Source organism: Panthera onca, chromosome X (genome assembly GCF_046562875.1).
Source record: "Panthera onca isolate mPanOnc1 chromosome X, mPanOnc1 haplotype 2, whole genome shotgun sequence".
Classification (NCBI taxonomy): Eukaryota; Metazoa; Chordata; class Mammalia; order Carnivora; family Felidae; genus Panthera; species Panthera onca.
The window spans coordinates 116708851-116727181 of NC_138357.1; the positions used below are offsets into that span (position 1 = coordinate 116708851).

At 44.7% G+C, this 18331-nt stretch overlaps 2 protein-coding genes across 5 annotated transcripts in view; one reads left to right on the forward strand and one right to left on the reverse strand.

Annotated features, from left to right (window-relative positions):
• SYAP1 (synapse associated protein 1) overlaps positions 1 to 9869 on the reverse strand; it is a 31297-nt gene extending 21428 nt beyond the window's left edge. The window contains exons 1-2 of the mRNA XM_081793012.1: positions 9520 to 9869; positions 139 to 257 (exon numbers count right to left, since the gene is read on the reverse strand). Coding sequence (XP_081649138.1) covers positions 139 to 257; positions 9520 to 9712 — 312 coding nt within the window. The 5' untranslated portion in view covers positions 9713 to 9869. The remainder of the gene's footprint in view (positions 1 to 138; positions 258 to 9519) is intronic.
• Positions 9870 to 10039: 170 nt separating this feature from the next.
• CTPS2 (CTP synthase 2) overlaps positions 10040 to 18331 on the forward strand; it is a 105956-nt gene continuing 97664 nt past the window's right edge. Inside the window, exons 1-2 of one of the 4 annotated variants that reach the window (XM_081793010.1) lie at positions 10040 to 10467; positions 10647 to 10701. The gene's annotated coding sequence lies outside the window, so the exon portion shown is untranslated. Of the gene's footprint in view, positions 10468 to 10646; positions 10702 to 14707; positions 14834 to 14971; positions 15325 to 18331 lie in introns of those variants that run through there. The other 3 variants (XM_081793011.1, XM_081793008.1, XM_081793009.1) reach the window with 3 other exon arrangements.

Here is an 18331-nt window from a genome sequence, read left to right on the forward strand (position 1 = left end):
AAGAAGAAAAAAACCTCCAAGAGTCTCAACAATTAATATTTTTATCAGAATATGATATCCTACTTGGATTAATGACGTTCATAAAAAAGGATAATTATATTTAGCTGCTAATCAATTTGAAAAGATGTTGAAATGTACCTTATCAATGATGTCATCTATCTTTCCTTCTTCTACTGATTTCTTTATTGTTTGTGCTGTTTCAGCAACTGATTCAGTTATCTTTTTTGTAGCAGCAGTTGCAAAGCTAAATAGATAGTCTGTAAAGAATAAAAGACAGTCTATGCTCCATTCAAGTACAATGGTTATTACATTTGTGATTTTTCCCTTAAAGAGCTCTCATGCAAATCTTCAACCATAGGGCATGTTTCTTGTTAACTAGGACGTGAAACGAGAAGCACTGACAGTACCCCACCTTCTGGGTGGACCCGCCGGCCATCCATACCCGGCCTTTAATTCATCTCTTGCAAAGAGCGTTAAGCATACGCCTCCCTTCTCCCCCAGTAGTCTCTTGTTCTAACTTATCTCAGCAAGTAACCTCCCTTCCAACTTCACAAATAAGATCAAGGCTCCTTTTCACTTTCCTTCCTTTCTAGACCCTAAATATCCTATTTTATTTTCTCCTTCCCTCTTGTTCAAAGAAAAAATGTCCCTCCCTCCCTAGATTAACCCATCTCGTGATAAATCTGGGGGAATTTTTAATAAATAGAAATCTTGGCAAGCCCTAATATAAATATAAGTCCTTCTTAACTAATAATAATGAGCAAATATGTAGAATAAAATTAAAACCGCAACATATAAACTTTCACCTTTACAAAAGCACAAAGTTAATGTTTCTAAAGACCCGAAAAGACATTATGTATCAAAGCTCTATTGCAACCGCAACATAAAGGCCTGTATGTAAACAAATATCATTTCGAAGTCCACAATGTATACAACATAGGCTGCCGGAAGCAACCTCAGGCAGGTCCTGAAGCTGGACCCGCTGGGGGATGCTCCTGGGCCACTGCCTTCCAATCTCATCTAGTGGGAGATACTCTCTAAGTTAGGGCACTCTTGCCTCTGCTACTTGCACGTGCTGAGGGGCAGGTGGGTTGACTCTTACAACACTCAGGGAGAAAACCCAGATAAGAATGGCAAAGGGAGCTTGGCACACCAGATTAAATCCTCACTGGTGGCTGGTATCACTTCCAGAGAATCAGGTAACTTGTACCACTACCTGGGAGCAGCAGTACTATCTCCCCATCTGAATGACCTTCTCTTCCACTTTCCATAGCCTTTACCATAAAGAGTCTACTTTCTCCCATTACGTCTGGTGGCATTCACCTGTCCATGATGTCAACACCCCATTGTGACTATAAAACGGGACACTACTTGCCTGTGGTCTCCTTCTCACCATTCTTCCCCCTCCTATTCTACATTCATATGATCCCAAGAAATTCTTGAGTATCTCCAAGGAGGTTTCAGATACATTATTCCTAGGTTTGAACCACCTTTATCTTCCCTCCTTTTATCCGACTTAACTCTGCATATACTGTGCATCTCCACTTACATATCGCTTCTCAGGAAATGTTCCCTGGCTCCTTGACTGGAGTAGGAGCTCCTGAGATGTGTTCCCTCAGCACCTGTGTTGCCCAACCAACAATATTCATGACACTCTATTGATTACTTGGTGGATCTGTCTTCCCAGACAGACTCAGGGCCCATCCTAAGTTCCACTGGGGCAGGGACCAAGGCTGTCTGATTCACCACTGTATCCCCAGTGAGTGACCAATAAGTCCTTGTTGAATGGACAAATGGGGGGCAACATAGTAAGTTTTAGGGAAGGGTTTTAGGGAAGTCCCTCATTTCTGTTTGGTTATGATTAGTCTATTTACAATAAATTGGGTAGACAGCCAGATTATTTTGTAATAATATTCTTTGCAGAGAGTCAAAGAAATCTGAAGTTCTAAAAGAGCAGGGTTCCTTTTAAGATTTTCTCTCAGGAAAATGTTAAAAAATTTTTTTTGATGTTTATTTTGGAGAGAGAAATAGACAAAGCGCAAAGCGGGAGGGGCAGAGATAGAGGGAGACCAGAATCTGAAGCAGACTCCAGGCTCTGAGCTGTCAGCACAGAGACCAACACGGGGCTCGAACCTGTGAACCTCAAGATCATGACCCGAACCAAAGTTGGACACTCAACCGACTGAGCCACTTAGGCGGCCCTGAGCCACCTAGGCAGCCCTCAGGAAAATGTTTTTAATTAGAATCATCATTTTTATGGGGCGCCTGGGTGGCTCAGTCAGTTGAGCTTTCGACTTAGGTCATGATCTCATGATTCATGAGTTTGAGCCCAACATCCCGGCATCAGGCTCTGCATTGACAGTGCAGAGACTGCTTTGGATTCTCCCTCCCTCTCTCTCTGCCCCTCTCCAACACAGACATTCTCTTGCTCTCTCTCTCAAAATAAATAAAACTTAAAAAAAAAAAAAAGAATCATCATTTCTATTCCAAGGAGTACTGCCATTTAAAAACTGGTATTTTAGGGGCGCCTGGGTGGCTCAGTCGGTTAAGTGTCCAACTTCGGCGCCGGTCATGATCTCATGGTCCGTGAGTTCAAGCCCCACGTCAGGCACTGTGCTAACTGCTCAGAGCCTGGAGCCTGCTTTGGATTCTGTGTCTCCCTCTCTCTGACCCTTCCCCAGTCAGGCTTTGTCTCAAAAAATAAATCAACACTTAAAAAAAAAAAAAAAATTAAAAATAAATAAATAAATAAATAAATAAAAACTGGTATTTTAGGGGCACCTGGGTGGCTCAGTTGGTTGAGTGTTTGACTTCGGCTCGGGTTGTGACCTTGTGGTTCGCGAGTTTTGAGGCCTGCATTGGGCTCGCTGCTGTCAGTGCAGAGCCTGCTTCAGATCCTCTCTCGCCTTCTCTCTGTTCCTCCCCTTCTTGCTCTTTCCAAAATAAACATTTAAAATACATAAATAAATAAAATCTGGTATTTTAGCATAAATATCTCAATTCTCAGATTTTAATGAGGTACAGTACACTGAACACAGAGAACACTGGAGAAAGTATAGTTCTCGCCCTCAAGGAATGCCCATTTCCAACCAAATAAAAGACTCAAAGACAAGAGGAGCAAGAATAATCATTAAACAGAAGCACTCAGAGAAGGGAGTAATTAGAGAGTGGTCTGGATTGTGAAGTCAGAGGGAGGGGGGGCATGGGAAAGCATGATAGGAGATTTTCAGGTAAGAAAGCTCATGAAGATGAGAAGTGGCTTATTAGTTTTGCAAATTAACATATCGGCTGACACCAAGTTAAAGGCAGTTTTAACTACATGGTTAGAAAAAGTTGATGTCTCCCTCTCTCTCTGCCCCTCCCCTGTTCATGCTCTCTGTCTCAAAAATAAATAAACGTTAAAAAAAATTATAAAAAAAAAAAAAAAAAAAAAAAAAGAAAAAGTTGAGACTAAGATAAGAGTTAACAGGAAGTAATAGGAGTACAATGTCCATTTTGAGAACACAGGCATAAAGAGAAGGTCTCAAGTGAAGCAGCAACCAAAGAAAAGGAAGACTAAATAAAATGTGTCCAGTGAGCAAGACTAAGCAACCTTATGAAAGGAGGGGGCAAATTTCAAACACTGAAAGCAGTCATTTTACCTTCATTTTAGACTCATAATCATCCTGGGAAGAATAGGTGTAATCTGCCCAGTTTACAGATAGGTAAGCCAAGGCTCACAGAGGATAAATGATTTGCCCATTAAGATAGTGGCAGACTCTGCTGATGGCCTAGCCAATGCCTATTCCCTTCCTCCTTGGCAAAACAACCCCAGTTTGGTGGGAGCTTATCAAAGCTGGGGGTGGTCTTGGGGACTTCCGACACAATCAAGGTGGTTTTATTAAGCCTCTGTTAGATTTTCCGTAATTTGCAGCTGATTTTTCTGTAATTTGCAACTGATATCACAATAAAGACAATAGTACAGAAAACTCAAACACAGGCTATCTGCTTCTAACTGGCAAGCTTGTGCCCCAAATCCCACACTGCCTCATGTCAGATGAGCAAGTGACAAGGGCTTGAAGAACTAAATGGAATGATAAAGTGGGGGGCGCGGAGTGGCTCAATTGGTTAAACGTCCAACTTTGGCTCAGGTCATGATCTCACAATTTGTGAGTTCAAGCCCCACATCAGGCTCTATGCTGATAGCTCAGAGCCTGGAGCCTTCTTCGGATTTGTGTCTCCCTCTCTCTCTGCCCCTCCCCTGCTCGCATTCTGTCTCTCCCTCTCAAAAATAAATAAACATAAGAAAAAAAAAGATAAAGTGGGAAGGTTCTCAAAGGTTAGAAAAAGCATTAAAATTATCAGAAGAAAGAGAAGAAGGTAGAGTTTGCTTGCTGCTAGAACAGGAAAGAAAATGAGCAGATAGTGATTTCTAAGGCAAAGCTTTAGAAAATTAATATTCTTAAGGCGCAAAATACTGTATTTCATAAAATTTTAGAACCTTCATGTTGGAGGACTTTAGAGGTTACCTAATTGAACCTCTTATCCATGTAGCCCCACTTCTAGGGATAGGGAGCATGTGACTTCAACGGGTAGCCAATTATTACTGTTATCCCCTCTAATTAGGAAATCTTTTCATTTGCCTTGTCATTCCTACCTCTCAGACTTAGATCTGTCCTTTTAACTAACATAAAATGACTTTTCTCTGAAAAAAAAACTTTCAGAATTTTGAGCAATGCCCCTAAGTTTCTTCTTCAAGCCAAAATCCCCAGTTCTGTTTAGTATTGATCATAAGCCATGGGATCCAAGCTCTTGACCATTTGTACTGTCCTCTTCATGGTAAGCCAGAGTTTGTCATCAGCACTGAATTGGTTATTTTACTTCTGTATCAAAGCAGACGTATATTTTCCTATATACACACTAATTTTTGGAGCCCTTTTAGTCGTACACTAAGCAAGTTAGGCACCTAGAACTTGAAATGCACTTTCCCTACAGAAAAAGAGGATAGCCTAATTAACATAGTTCCACTGCAAATATTAATAGCATTTTTCTTTTTTTAAAAAAAATTTATTTACTTTTGAGAGAGAGAGAGAGAGAGAGATTGAGAACAGGGGAGGGGTGGAGAAAGAATCCCAAGCAGGCTCTGCGCTGTCAGTGCAGAGCCTAATGCAGGGCTCAAACTCACCAAATGAACCATGACATCATGACCTGAGCCAAAATGGAGTCAGATGCTTAACTGACTGAGCCACCCAGGCACCCCCTACTAATAGTACTTTTCAAAGGAGAAGAGACGATGGCCCTTCCTCCATTTCTGGGCATGGACTGACCTTAGGGATGGTTTTGAAAAAGCCAAAGCTCATTTTTGGCCACTCTCCCACTTGTTTAAACTATGCAAACGACTCACGTATTGAACGTTCTCAGAGGTATGGACTTTCCTTTAAAAAAAAAAAAAAAAAGTACAGGGGCGCCGGGGTGGCTCAATGGGTTGGGCTTCCGACTTCGGTTCAGGTCATGATCTCATGGTTCGTGAGTTCGGGCCCCACGTCGGGCTCTGTGCTGACAGCTCGGAGCCTAGAGGCTGCTTCTGATTCTATCTCCTTCTCTCTCTGCCCTTCCCCTGCTCTCACTGTGTCTCTTTCTCAAAAATAAAATAAAAACATAAAAAAAATTTCTTAAAAAAAAAAAGTACAGATAAACCTTCAATTTGGTCGACTTCAACAAAAACCAAACAACCAGTTTGCACTGAATAATAAGTTACTTTGAGGCATGAGGCCTTCAGGGAGGTTGGGAGGCGCTTTTCAGTGAGTTCCCTTATCAACTGTCTCCTTCCGAAGCAGGTGATCCTAGGAGGCTGGAGTTTATCAGGAGGGAGGACCAAGGATGGGAACGTTTGGTTTTAGGTGACGGAATGGAATGTAGGCCTGGGTGTCCACCACTTGTAACTGGTGAGTTGCCTACATTTACAAATAGATCACCATGAACCAGAAGTATTTAGAGTCCAGCCCTGAAGGCAGGCACTCAACAAATGTTTACAGAACAAATGGGGCTCCCAGGAGAGTCCGTGTAGATTTTAAAAGGCTAAAGAAATGAATCTATTCAGTGGTTGTCAGGCTGAGAGGTGTTTAACTTCAGGTTTTTTAAATTTTATTTTATTTTATTTTATTTATTTTTAAAAATACTTTTATTTTATTTTTGAGAGACAGAGCACAAGTGGGGGAGGGACAGATAGAGAGGGAGACACAGAATCCAAAGCAGGCTCCAGGCTCTGAGCTGTCAGCACGGAGCCCGATGCGGGGCTTGAACCCACGAACCATGAGATCATGACCAGAGCCGAAGTCGGATGCTCAACCGACTGAACCACCCAGCCGCCCCATAACTTCAGGTTTTTTTTTTTTTTTTTAAAGTTTATTTATTTGAGAGAGAAAGACAGAAGGAGAGAGTGGGAGAGGGGCAGAGAGAGGGAGAGAAAATCCCAAGCAGACTCTTCGCTGGATCCCATGAACCTGGAGATCATGACCTGAGCTGAAATAAAGAGTCTGACACTTAATGGACTGAGCCACCCAGGTGCCCCTAATTTCAGTTTTTAAAAAATGAGTCTTTTTAAAGACAAAATACCTTTTAGGATCAGTACGTAGAAATAAGAAAATATCTGATCATCTCTCTTATCTTTCTGAAGGTTTGTGTGTAAACAAGAACCTTTACATCTTTTTAAAATCACATAAATTTCAGAACCAAAAGAGCTCTCTTATTTGGAAATGACATTTGCAATGTGCCTGTGGGTGGGGAAGTTGGGATTCTCTGTCTTCCTCGTTCTCTGCCCCTTCCCTACTCTTTCCCTCTCAAAATAAATAAACTTAAAAAAAAACCAAACAAACATGAAATTAAAACATCTCTGAGCCTGACTCCCACTTGGGTAGATTCATGGTAGTACTTCCAGCTAACCTTAGCTTCCCCAAACACCAAGAGTCTGGTGAGGAAAGAAAGAGGTGGGAGCATTAGGCTCCAAAGTAGACATCCATATTGAAAATAAATCTATTTTAGAATATTCAGGACTTTGTTACTAAATACAAACATGAAGTTTCAAGTTGATGATAAAGTCCTCACTGTTTTTAATATAATTTATTGTCAAATTGACTTCCATACAACAGCCAGTGCTCATCCCAACAAGTGCCCTCCTCAACGCCCATCACCCATTTTCCCCTCTCCCCCGCTTCCCATCATTCCTGTTTGTTCTCTGTATTTCAGAGTCTCTTATGGTTTGCCTCCCTCCCTCTCTGATTGTAACTATTTTTTCCCCTTCCCCTCCCCCACAGTCTTAAGTTTCTCAAGATCCACATATGAGTGAAAACATATGGTATCTGTCTTTCTCTGTATGACTTACTTCACTTAGCATAACACTCTCCAGTTCCATCCACGTTGCTACAAAGGGCCATACTTCATTCTTTCTCATTGCCACGTAGTATTGCATTGTGTATATAAACCACAATTTCTTTATCCATTCATCAGTTGATGGACATTTAGGCTCTTTCCATCATTCGGCTATTGTTGAAAGTGCTGCTATAAACATTGGGGTACATGTGCCCCTATGCATCAGCATTCCTGTATCCCTTGGGTACAAGAGTCAGACGCTTAACCAACTGAACCACCCAGGCGCTCCCAGCATGTGACTCTTGATCTCAGAGTTGAGAGTTCAAGCCCCAAGTTGGGTGTAGAGATTACTTAAAAAAAAAAAAAAGTGACTTTTAAAAAAATGTTTATTTATTTTTGAGAGAGAGCATGTGGGGGAAGAGCAGAGAGAGAGGGAGACAGGATTCAAAGCTAGCTCTGCGCTGCAGCAGAGAACTCGATGTGGGGCTCGAACTCACAAACCATGAGATCATGACCTGAGCCCAAGTCGGAGGCTTAACCAACTGAGCCACCCAGACACCCCAGAAGCGACTTTTGCTAGTTCCCTGAAGATCAACGAAAATGGCTCTCTATGTTGTATGAAATGGAGTAAACACCCATACCCTGCTTTTCCTAACATGGTCCCACTTGTATCCATCTCAACTACCTAACATAGCCTCTCTAGTTCTAGTCCAATTCATCTGACATCTTTTGAAAATGGCAAGTTTGTTTCTCCTCAATTTTCTACACAGGAAACAGTTATTCCCTCTTTAGAGATTTTGTTGTACAGCACTTGGTTTTATTTCTTTTGTGCACTGTTTGGGGGCCTTGAGCTGAGGTTCTGTACTGCCATGATTTTACATTAGATCTATTTTCCCTGCCCCTTCCCCCAAACTTTTTGAATGTTACAGCCTTTCTTTCTTCTTTTAATGTTCATGTATTAATTTATGAGAAAGAAAGAGAGAGAACAAGAGAGGGTAAGCATGAGCCGGGGAAGGGGAGAGAGGGAGAGAGAGAGAGAGAGAGAGAGAGAGAGAGAGAGAGAGAGAATCCCAAGTAGGCTCCTTCCTGTCAGCAAAGAGCCTGACTCGGGGCTTGAACTCACAAACTATGAGGTCAGGACCTGAGCTGAAATCAAGACGCTTACCCAGGTGGCCGGTTTGGTGCCTTTCTTATTCTAACATGTGTTTCTCCACTTTCAGACTCCAGCCTCCCCTATGCTCTTCTTGCCTTTTAGCAGATTCTTTAAAAATGCTTGCTAAATTTACTATCTACCTTTGCCACAGTTCTCTCGCTTGTAGTGCCACCTGCTTTAGGACTCACCTTCTCAAGGATGTTTTCTTTGATCATTTAAGCCCGCCAAGGTCTCCAGAATCAGAATTACCAGAGTGATGTGTTTATGTTTCAAGCCTACTACTTTCACTGTCCTCCCTAACTAGACTGTGGCTCGCAAAGGGTACGGCCTTTCAAATGAGACAGACCTGGGTTCAAATTCCACTTCTACCATTTGCCATAGCTTTGAGCCAGTAACTGTAGGCTTGTTCTCCCAACTCACAGAGGTGTTTAACAGATTAAATGAGAAATCGTCCACAAGCCATCCGGTACTGAAACCTGCATCCCAGACAATAATCCACAAGTACTTTCCCGCCTTAAAAAAAAATTCCGCTGCACCTAAACCAGCCTGAGGGACGCCTTCGGTAACTCTTCCCGCAATTTACTTCAGACAACACACTCGGCGCTACAGACGCAAAAGGGCACTTTTCCAACCGACTTAAGCTCCCCAACGCCCCCCGTCCTGGGGGTGGGGGGTGTGGAGGTGAAAGCTCAAGAAATGAATAAAAAAGATTCCCTGTCAAACCTAAAGACGTCGAGCCACACCGCTTTGCGGAGGCCCTGGCTCCCAATGTTTACACACCTCGTAAGGCGGTGACCTGTCACCAGGAACTTGCCCACAATCTGACTGCTGGATGAAGCTCCAGCCTTGCCCAGATCCTCACCAACCTTTCCCGTCCCAAGAGGACCCACAGACACACCTTCCTCCCATTCCACCCTCTCCACACCCCCCCAAGCAGTCGGGCCTGCGCCCCGGGCGTCAAGAGGAGGGAGCGGGCATCCCCCTACACTCTCTGGTCCCGAGGGCTGGAAGAGACTCACTGCCGAGGCCTTTCGCCTGGTGAAGGAGCTCCTGGTCCCCCGCTTGCTGCGGCTCCCCCTCCACCGACTCGGTCACCGCTTCGGAGCAGTTCTGGGGTGGAGCGTCTCCCTCCAGCTGCCTGTCTCCCTCAGATTGCCGGCCACCCGCCGCCGGCTGCTCCAAGCCAAACCAACTGCTCAAACTCCGGAACATCCCGCCCGCGGTGCCGCTACCGCGGTCCGGGTCACCGGAGACCCTAACTAGCACCGCCGGCTAGCGACTCCACAACGCTTGTCTCCCGGGGAGACGGCCAGAAATGCGACCCGCGAGCAGCCTGTCTATCCGTCTCCCAGTCTCTATGGCAGCTCCGCCGCCGGCCGCGCGTGCGTCACTTCCACCAAAGGCCCCGCCCCCGTGGGCTGTTTATTTCAGTAACTTTATGACGTGCGTGGAAAGCGGACAAAGGTTTTTCCCAGCGTAGTCCCGCCCTGTCGTCTCTCCTCCTTCCCCAGCGTTTCTAGGTGACTGACCCTGCCGTGTAAACGGGTCTTTGTCACTCTAAGCAGCTTGGCTGCTGGCTCAGCCTCGCTTTGTCAGGCCACGCTGGGCCGTCCACGCAGAAATGGAGGTCTTTAGCCCCTTTCTGAGTCCGAATCAAAATTGGCCCCGGGCCTCTAGGTCCAACGACCAATTTACAGGGAATACAGCAGACTAAGGAAAGCGTTAGAGGACCCCGTGGGATGCGGGCAGCAGAATCTAAGCTGTGAGAAACCACAGGACAAACGACCTTGTTTCTTCAAATAAATTGCAACAGAGGGGAAGGGGAAGCTATAGGTTAGAAATGAATTTAGAGACATAACCCATGACAACCAGTGGATTTTATTTGGATACTAATTCAAGCAAACATTGGGAGAAAAAGTATGACGTTTATAAGAATTGGAAATTTGAGCAATGGATAGTTGATGAAAGTAACGAATCGTCACATTAAAATTTTAATTGTAGAATACACATAAAATGTATCATCTTAACCATTTTTAAGTGTACAGTTTAGTAGCGTTAAGTGCATTCACATTGTTGTGCAACTATCTCCAGAGCTCTGTGAGTTGCAAAATGCATTAAACAACTCCCCATTCTTTCCTCCCACCAGCCCCTGGCACTCACCAATTTGTCTCTTATGAGTGTGACTACTCCAGGAACTTCATGTAAGTAGAATTATACCGTATTTGTCTTTTTTGTGACTGCCTTATTTCAGTTAGCGAATACCCTTGAGGTCATCCATGTTGTGGCATGTGTCAGAATTGTCTTAAAATTCTGCCTTAACAAAAGGCTGTGTTAAAAAACCTGAATATTTCTTTGAGAAAGAGAGGGAGAAAGAGAAAAAGAATCCCAAGCAGGCTCTGCATTGTCAGCATGGAGCCCGATGTGGGGCTCCAACCCATGAACCATAAGATCATGACCTGAGCAGAAATCAAGAGTCCGATGCTTAACTGACTGAGCCACCCAGGTGCCCCATACCACTGTTTGTTTATCCATTTATGTGTTGATGGACATAGGGATTGTTAATCTTTAAATTGTGGTGGTAGTATTGTGTGTATTTAAAGGAGTTCTTATATTTTAGAGAGTTGTACTGAGATATTTACCAACGAAATGATAGGATGTCTGGCATTTGCTTCAAATTAATACAGGATGGGGGGAAATGGGTAGGGATATAGGTGAAACAAGCCTGTCCAGGGGTTGACAGTTGTCCAAGCTGGTGGTTATACTTTATGTCTGCTGCTCTATACTTTTATTTTTTTCCATAATAACATGTAAATAAACAAAAAAACGAGTCAAGTAAACAACTACCCCTCCAAACAATTCATGAACATATTTCACAAGCACAGTCTCAAGCAATCCGTTGGCAAAGGACACCCATGATTCCTCCTCCTACCATTTTGAAAAGAGTAACTTAGTTCCAGTGACTTGTGTGAATACTTGGGGACAGATTGTGATAGATTATGATTCTGATTTCCCTGCTCTCCAGTTTTCCAGCCTGAGGTATATTTACAATTCAGGTCCAGGACTTTAGCTTAATAAACCCAAACAGCTTTATTGAGATATAATTCACATACTACGTAATTAATGTGTTTAAAGTGTACAATTCAATGGTTTTGGTATATTACTCTTAATTTTTTAAATAGTAATAAAATATATATTAAAAAATCTGCCCTTTTAACTATTTTCAAAGGTACAATTCAGTGGCATTAATGACATTCCTGCCTGTTTTTAGAGTCAGACCTCTTAGGACCAATGTTTTCTAGGATTTGTGTCAGTGAGAACCTGAAGGTGGTCAACACTTTATTGAGAAGGGATATTTGGTTCAAATATGATAGAAATGAGCCTAGAATTTCAGTCAGGAGCTTACAGGAATGAAGATTCTAACTTCACCATCTACTAAATGAATAACCTTGACTTGTTATTTGTCCTTTCTGCCCTTCAAGTTTCTTCACCTGCAAAAATATACAGCCAGGGGCGGGGGGGGGGGGGGGGGGGGGGTTGGGCTTTCAGTAAGCAGAGGTAGGGCCCAGCCTATTCCACTTTACTTTTGCTTTATCTCCAGGAGCACCCAAAACCACAGTGAAGGCTGTGTTTCCCAGGGAACAGACAGTTTTACAATTGTTCTGAAAGGTAGAATTCTTCAAAATAAAAAGACTGTAAAAGAGCATGAGCCATCTACTTAATGGCAGACTTCTTTATCATCTCTTTTTTATCCTTATTGCTATGCTGGTAGTAGGCCATTAATAAACACTTGTTGAATGAGGATATTCTTGTCCCACCCAAATCAGTCAATCTGAATCCTCTTATCAAATCTGTTTTTCTGCTAGATCCACTCTCCCCCCCCAACAATTTTGGATTAATAATACAATAGTTATCATAGTAATCCCTTTGTATTCACAAAATATCTTTTATCTGTTAGCTACATAGATGAATAGACTAAGATAAGGATAAGACCCCACATCTTGTGGTGAAGAATCTGGCTTTGGGGGTAAATGTTTTACAGTGACTTTGCCACTCATATTAACTAATGTACCTTTGGTCAGGAAACTTCACATCTCTAAGCCTCAGGTTATTCATTATAGAAAGGGGATCATAGTAATTGTCCTGGTTATAAAAAGGGAATGAAGTATTGAAATGTGGAAGGAAGTCTTACATATGTGGCAGGTAAGTATCACCATTGATGTCAACCCATTTCATAAATGTTCTTTCCACAGGATCCTCTGGGAGACTTGTTTCATAACAAACCTCTCCATGCCTCCAGCCTTCAAAGGTGTTTCCTCCTTTTCAAAAAATGTATTTATTGGCTTTCATGAAGACTTCGGGCTTCTATACAGTTCCTACTGAGTGGAGCCTCTGTTTATTTTTCCAGAAGGTGACATCACCGTCCCTAGCTCCTTCCTGCTTCTTCCTTGACACTACTCTGTCATCCTTGGTGGAGAGAAACTCCCCTTTGCTTTGAAACTCATCTAATTTTTGCCATACAACCCTCCAACCATCCTTGTTGCTGTCATCTATTAGCTTTGGGATCACTCATCCACATTCGCTGAAGATTTGGTTTCTTGGCCTCCATTGGCTCATCCAAGTTCAAAGCCCTCACTGTCCCGCGCACCAGCCTGGTGGGTGCTAGGTCCAATTTCAGTGGTGCCCATCTCATTTGACTCTGTTTTAGCTGTCAGACCCTAAACTGTATCATCTCCTGGAATTACTTACCCTTTGAAGTCTCCAATGCCAACCCCACACTCTGGTGACAATGTGCCAGCTCCCTTATTCCCATAGTCCCTTTGTCTTTAGTTCTCTTTTCTTTCTTCTAGTCTGTCAGCTCCACATTGCTGTCAGTCCTTCCCTGCGTGGACTAGACTCTTAGTGCATTACCATAATCAGATTCTCTCAGGCCCTTAACTGCCTCACTCTTTTTCCCTCTACTCAGCCCACAAACTGCTTTAATCATAAATATCCATATTTATAGATCTACCTATATAGCTGGCAAAATCATAGCTGGCCACCGTTACGCAACAGTGGTTATGACTCCTCTAGGTCTTCAATGACACTTGTCTCACTTGGCACTCTAGTGACTCTCGCTGATTATTCACAATTTTCACCACTTTCCTAACTCTTCTATCTCAATTCCCATCCCTTCTATTGTCTAGTTAGATCCTTTCTCCTTCAGCGGTTTGTGTTCCTCCCTTTGCCTTAAAAACGTGTGTCCTCTCCCAGCCCCAGCCAGCCTCCAAACACTTTTTTTTTTTTTTTTTTTTAAATTTTTTTTCAACGTTTTTTATTTATTTTTGGGACAGAGAGACACAGAGCATGAACGGGGGAGGGGCAGAGAGAGAGGGAGACACAGAATCGGAAACAGGCTCCAGGCTCCGAGCCATCAGCCCAGAGCCTGACGCGGGGCTCGAACTCACGGACCGCGAGATCGTGACCTGGCTGAAGTCGGACGCTTAACCGACTGCGCCACCCAGGCGCCCCTCCAAACACTTTTTAAAAAATATTTTTTATGTTTATTTTTGAGAGAGAGAGAGAGCACAAGTGGGGGAGGGGCAGACAGAGAGGGAGACATAGAATCCAAAGCAGGATCCAGGCTCTGAGCTGTCAGCACAGAGCCTGATGCAGAGCTCGAACCCATGGACCTCGAGACCATGACCTGAGCCCAAGTCTGAAGCTCAACCGACTGAGCCACTCAGGCGCCAGAAATCCTCCAAATACTCTTAAACAGTCTGGAAGCCCTGATTGTCCTTTCCCAACCCAGCTTCGCCCCCTCTCCCCTTCACTAGTAGTGTTTGAGGAACTTTACTGATTTGTTTTATTAAATATTTTATTTAAAACTTTAAAAAATGTTTATTATTTTTGAGAGAGAGAGACAGAGGGCGAGTGGGGGTGGGGCAGAGAGAGTGATACTCAGAATCCCAACCAGGCTCCAGGCTCTGAGCAGTCAGCCCAGAGCCTTGTGCAGGGCTCGAACTCAGGATTGTGAGTTCATGACCTGAGCGGAAGTCCCACGCTTAACCACTGAGACACTCAGGAGTCCCCAAAATTGTATTCTTAAGTAATCGCAACACGCAACATGGGGCTGGGACCTACAATCCCCAGATCGGGAGTCGCAGGCTCCACCCAGCCTGGCGCCCCAAGGAACTTTAATGATTTCAACAGACGTGTCGAGCTGCCTCCAGACTGCAAGCCCCTCAAAGGCAGGAATCGAGTTTTATTTGCGTCCTCTTCTTAGCGTTCCTGCAGTTCCTGGAGTGCAGTAAGGGTTCCACAAACGTTTGTGACAGCGTGAAGCTCTTTACAGTGGTGAGAACTGGACGGGAGGACCCAAGCCAGGGTGTCGCCTTGCCTAGAGGCAGGGGCTCGCCGGGAACGTGGCGTTCACCCGCGCTTCCGAAGTGCCTCTGCTAAGTGAGCCACGGAGGGGAGGAGCAGTCCCCGGGCTGAACGAGGCCTGGGGCCAAGTGCATCCAGGGCGGAGGGTGGCGGGAAGCTGTCTGTGCCTGAGGAGTCACTTTTTAGGTGCTTGTTTTGGAACATTGCACAAACGCGGGTGCAAACCCCAAGCTCACCAGCGTGAGTCAGCGGGGCCGGCAGCAGCAGGAGAGGGAAAGGTGGGCGAGGAGGGCGCCGCGCACCCCGAGGCCCACGCGGGCAGCGGGAAGGACCCGGTGGCTACAAGCGACACCCCTAGCGGCGGCCCCTTCCCCAGCCCTACAGGTGAGCGCGGGCCCGCCGCGGGGCGGAGCGCGCCGTCCCTACTGGCCACCCTCCCGGCGCCACCACCACCGCCGCAGGTAACCCCCCTCCCGGACCTTCCCCGGACCCCCAGGGCCTCCGAGCCCCCAGCCCCGGCGCGCACGTGGGGCCGGGCGCCTTTGTCCGCTCGCCGATGGCGCCCGCGCCGAGTCGAGAGGGGCCGGCAGCCGGGCGCGTCCCCGCACCCCGCGCGCGCAGACTGCCGGCGGACGGCGGACGGGCGGGGGCCGGGGCTGCCCTGCCCGCGCCCAGTGCCGTCGGAACCTGCCGTGCGGCGGCCCCGCGATCCGGCCTCCCGAGCGTCGCGTCCCCTGGGTGCGCTTCTCCCCGCACGGGCCTCGGAAGGGGGCGCAGGGGCAGGCTGCGCCCCGGGCTCCATTTCTCCCTGGCCTCGGGAGCCGGGAGAGACCCGAGATGGCGTTGGCGGAAGTGAAGCCCCGCGTGGAGTGAAATGGCCTTTCTGTCCCCTCCCCCGCCTGGTGCACTCCTTAAACAACGACCCTAGCATTTTCCCCAGAATAGCTGCTAAGGGCGCGCTGTGGCTAAGTACGCAGCTGTTACAAAATAGCTTTCTTTTTGCAGCAGTTTTTACGGATTTGATGTGTAATTTACATGCAACGAAATGCACCCATTTTAAGGGTGCAGATCAGGGATTTGACAAATTATACACCCGTGTGATCGCTACCCCAACTTTGACGTAAACCATTTACATCACCCCGGAAAGTTCCCTCGTGCCCCTTTCCAGTCAATCCACCCCTCCCCAACCTGCCTGATTTCTATAATAGCTTAGTTTTGCCTGCTTTAGAACTTAATAAAATGGGATCATTCAGGAAGTACTCTTGTTTGTGACTAATACGTTTTAAATGGCTGTCACTGAGAAGGTGTGTCTTGGTGCTTCTGACATTTTTAATTGCTCAAGGCCCGCAGCTGTCCAGTGTGGCAGCCACTGGCCACGTGTGGCTCTTGAGCGTTGGAAATATGGCGAGTCTGAATTGAGATGTGCTCGAAGTACCAAATTTTGAAGACTAGTACAAAAAAAAAAAAAAAGGGTTGTAAAATACCTCACTAATGAATTCTGATATTGATTATATGTTAAAATGATACTATTTTGGATACATTGGGTTAAGTAAGATATTGTTAAATTAACTTCATCTATTTCTTTTACTTTTTAAATCGGCTACTACTACTAAATTTAAAGTTACACCGGTGGTTCCTGTAATGTTTTTATTGGACAGCAGACAGAGCAGCTCTACACACTCCTGTTTTACAAACTGTTTTACAAACAGTTCCGTTCACTGCATATTAAAAAAAAAAGAGTAAATGAAAACTTTAGTCTTCAAATGGGGAAGAACATATAGATTCAGGGAAGTAGCCTAAAGAGCCTGATTTTTCTTACAGTTTTAAAACTTTGCTTCAAACTTACTGCCTTGCTTACAAGTCGAAAGGAGTAGGTGTCTCTTCGATATTAAGTTACATTTTCAAGAACATTGTAAAATATCTGATGTGCTTAAAAAAGGTTATCTTGTGCCTTTGAAAATATAAAAAAGTAGTAATTGCCTACAGCCCAACCACCTAAGTATTAAAATTTAGCTTTTTGAGGTACTTTTGATAAGTTTTCATTAAAAAATATAATTGAGATCATGTATTCGATTTTATATCCTTGTATATAAGGGAATTTTTTATGAAAAATTCTTAGGCTTTTTGACAACCACATAATGAGACTTCACATGAATGCACTCTTGTTTTCAATGGCATTTTTTGATTTTGCTAACTTTCACAAATAGGAAGTCATTTATTTTTATTTTTATTTAAAAATATTTTAATGTTTATTTAGTTTTGAGAGAGACAGAGCGCAAGCGGGGGAGGGGCAGACAGAGAGGGAGACACAGAGTCTGAAGCAGGCTCCAAGCTGTCAGCACAGAGCCCGACACGGGGCTGGAACCCAGGAACCACCAGTTCATGACCTGAGCCCTGAACTACAGAGGGACCCCAGGAAGTCATTTTAATAATGTCACAGTGCAAGTATAAGTTACAGTTACAGCAGTGCTCATTTTGTACCGGAACCAAATGAGACTTTGTTCAACCCATGCCCAGCAAGCCAATAAAAACTGACACTGAGCTTTTTGCAGTAAAGGAAGATAGGCTATTTATTGGTGTGATGCTACCTAGGAGAACAGGGAGCTAATCCTCTAAAGTTCCTAACTCCCTAATGGTTTGCAAGTGAGGGATTTTAAGGGCAAGATTTGGGGCAGGGATCTCCTGAGAAGGTGGATGCCATGAGATCATGCTAACAGGTGCTCGGGTGCTCTTTCCTCTGACTTTGTGTTTATGTTGGAGATTTCATTAGGTACACTTGGTAATTACGTCTTTACTTGTAAGCGAATGGAGTTGCAATCCTACGGGTTCCTTGGATTGCTGTTCCTAGTCCAGCTGCGGCTCGGGGAGATATGACCTCTAGTATTCATTCTTTCCTCTCAACTGACAAAACGCACGCTGGCTTCAATTTGCCCCTTAATCCCATAGGAAAGGTGAAGTCCAAGAGGGCAGGGGTCTTGCCTTTTTGTTCATCCCCATAGCCCCAGGACCTGGGAGCATGTCAAGCATAATAGACATTTAATAAACACTTGTGAGCTGATTGAATGGTGAGCAGAGTGCTGTGAAAAATGCTAACAGCTAACTTTCATTGAGCACTTGGGCACTCTCTTTGTAAATGCCCACATGCCCGTATACCGCGGGCACTATTATTATGTCTGTGGACTGCACAGGTAGGGAAATTCAAGGTTTAGAAAAGCTGAAAAAGTTGCCCAGGGTCAGAGTTGTAAATAACAGAGTGAACATTTGAACCCAGGCTGTCTGACTCTAGAGGAGGGGCACTTATCAAAACAGAAGAAATCAACAGAGGAGTGGGTAAGGGGGAGCTGTGAAGAAATTACCCCTATAATGACCACCTGGGCCAGTGGGAGTGGAAAGAGGCGAATATTCAGATGTATTGTGGATCCACAGGAGGACCATTCTGGGTTTGCACTGATTGTGAATCTTTTATGC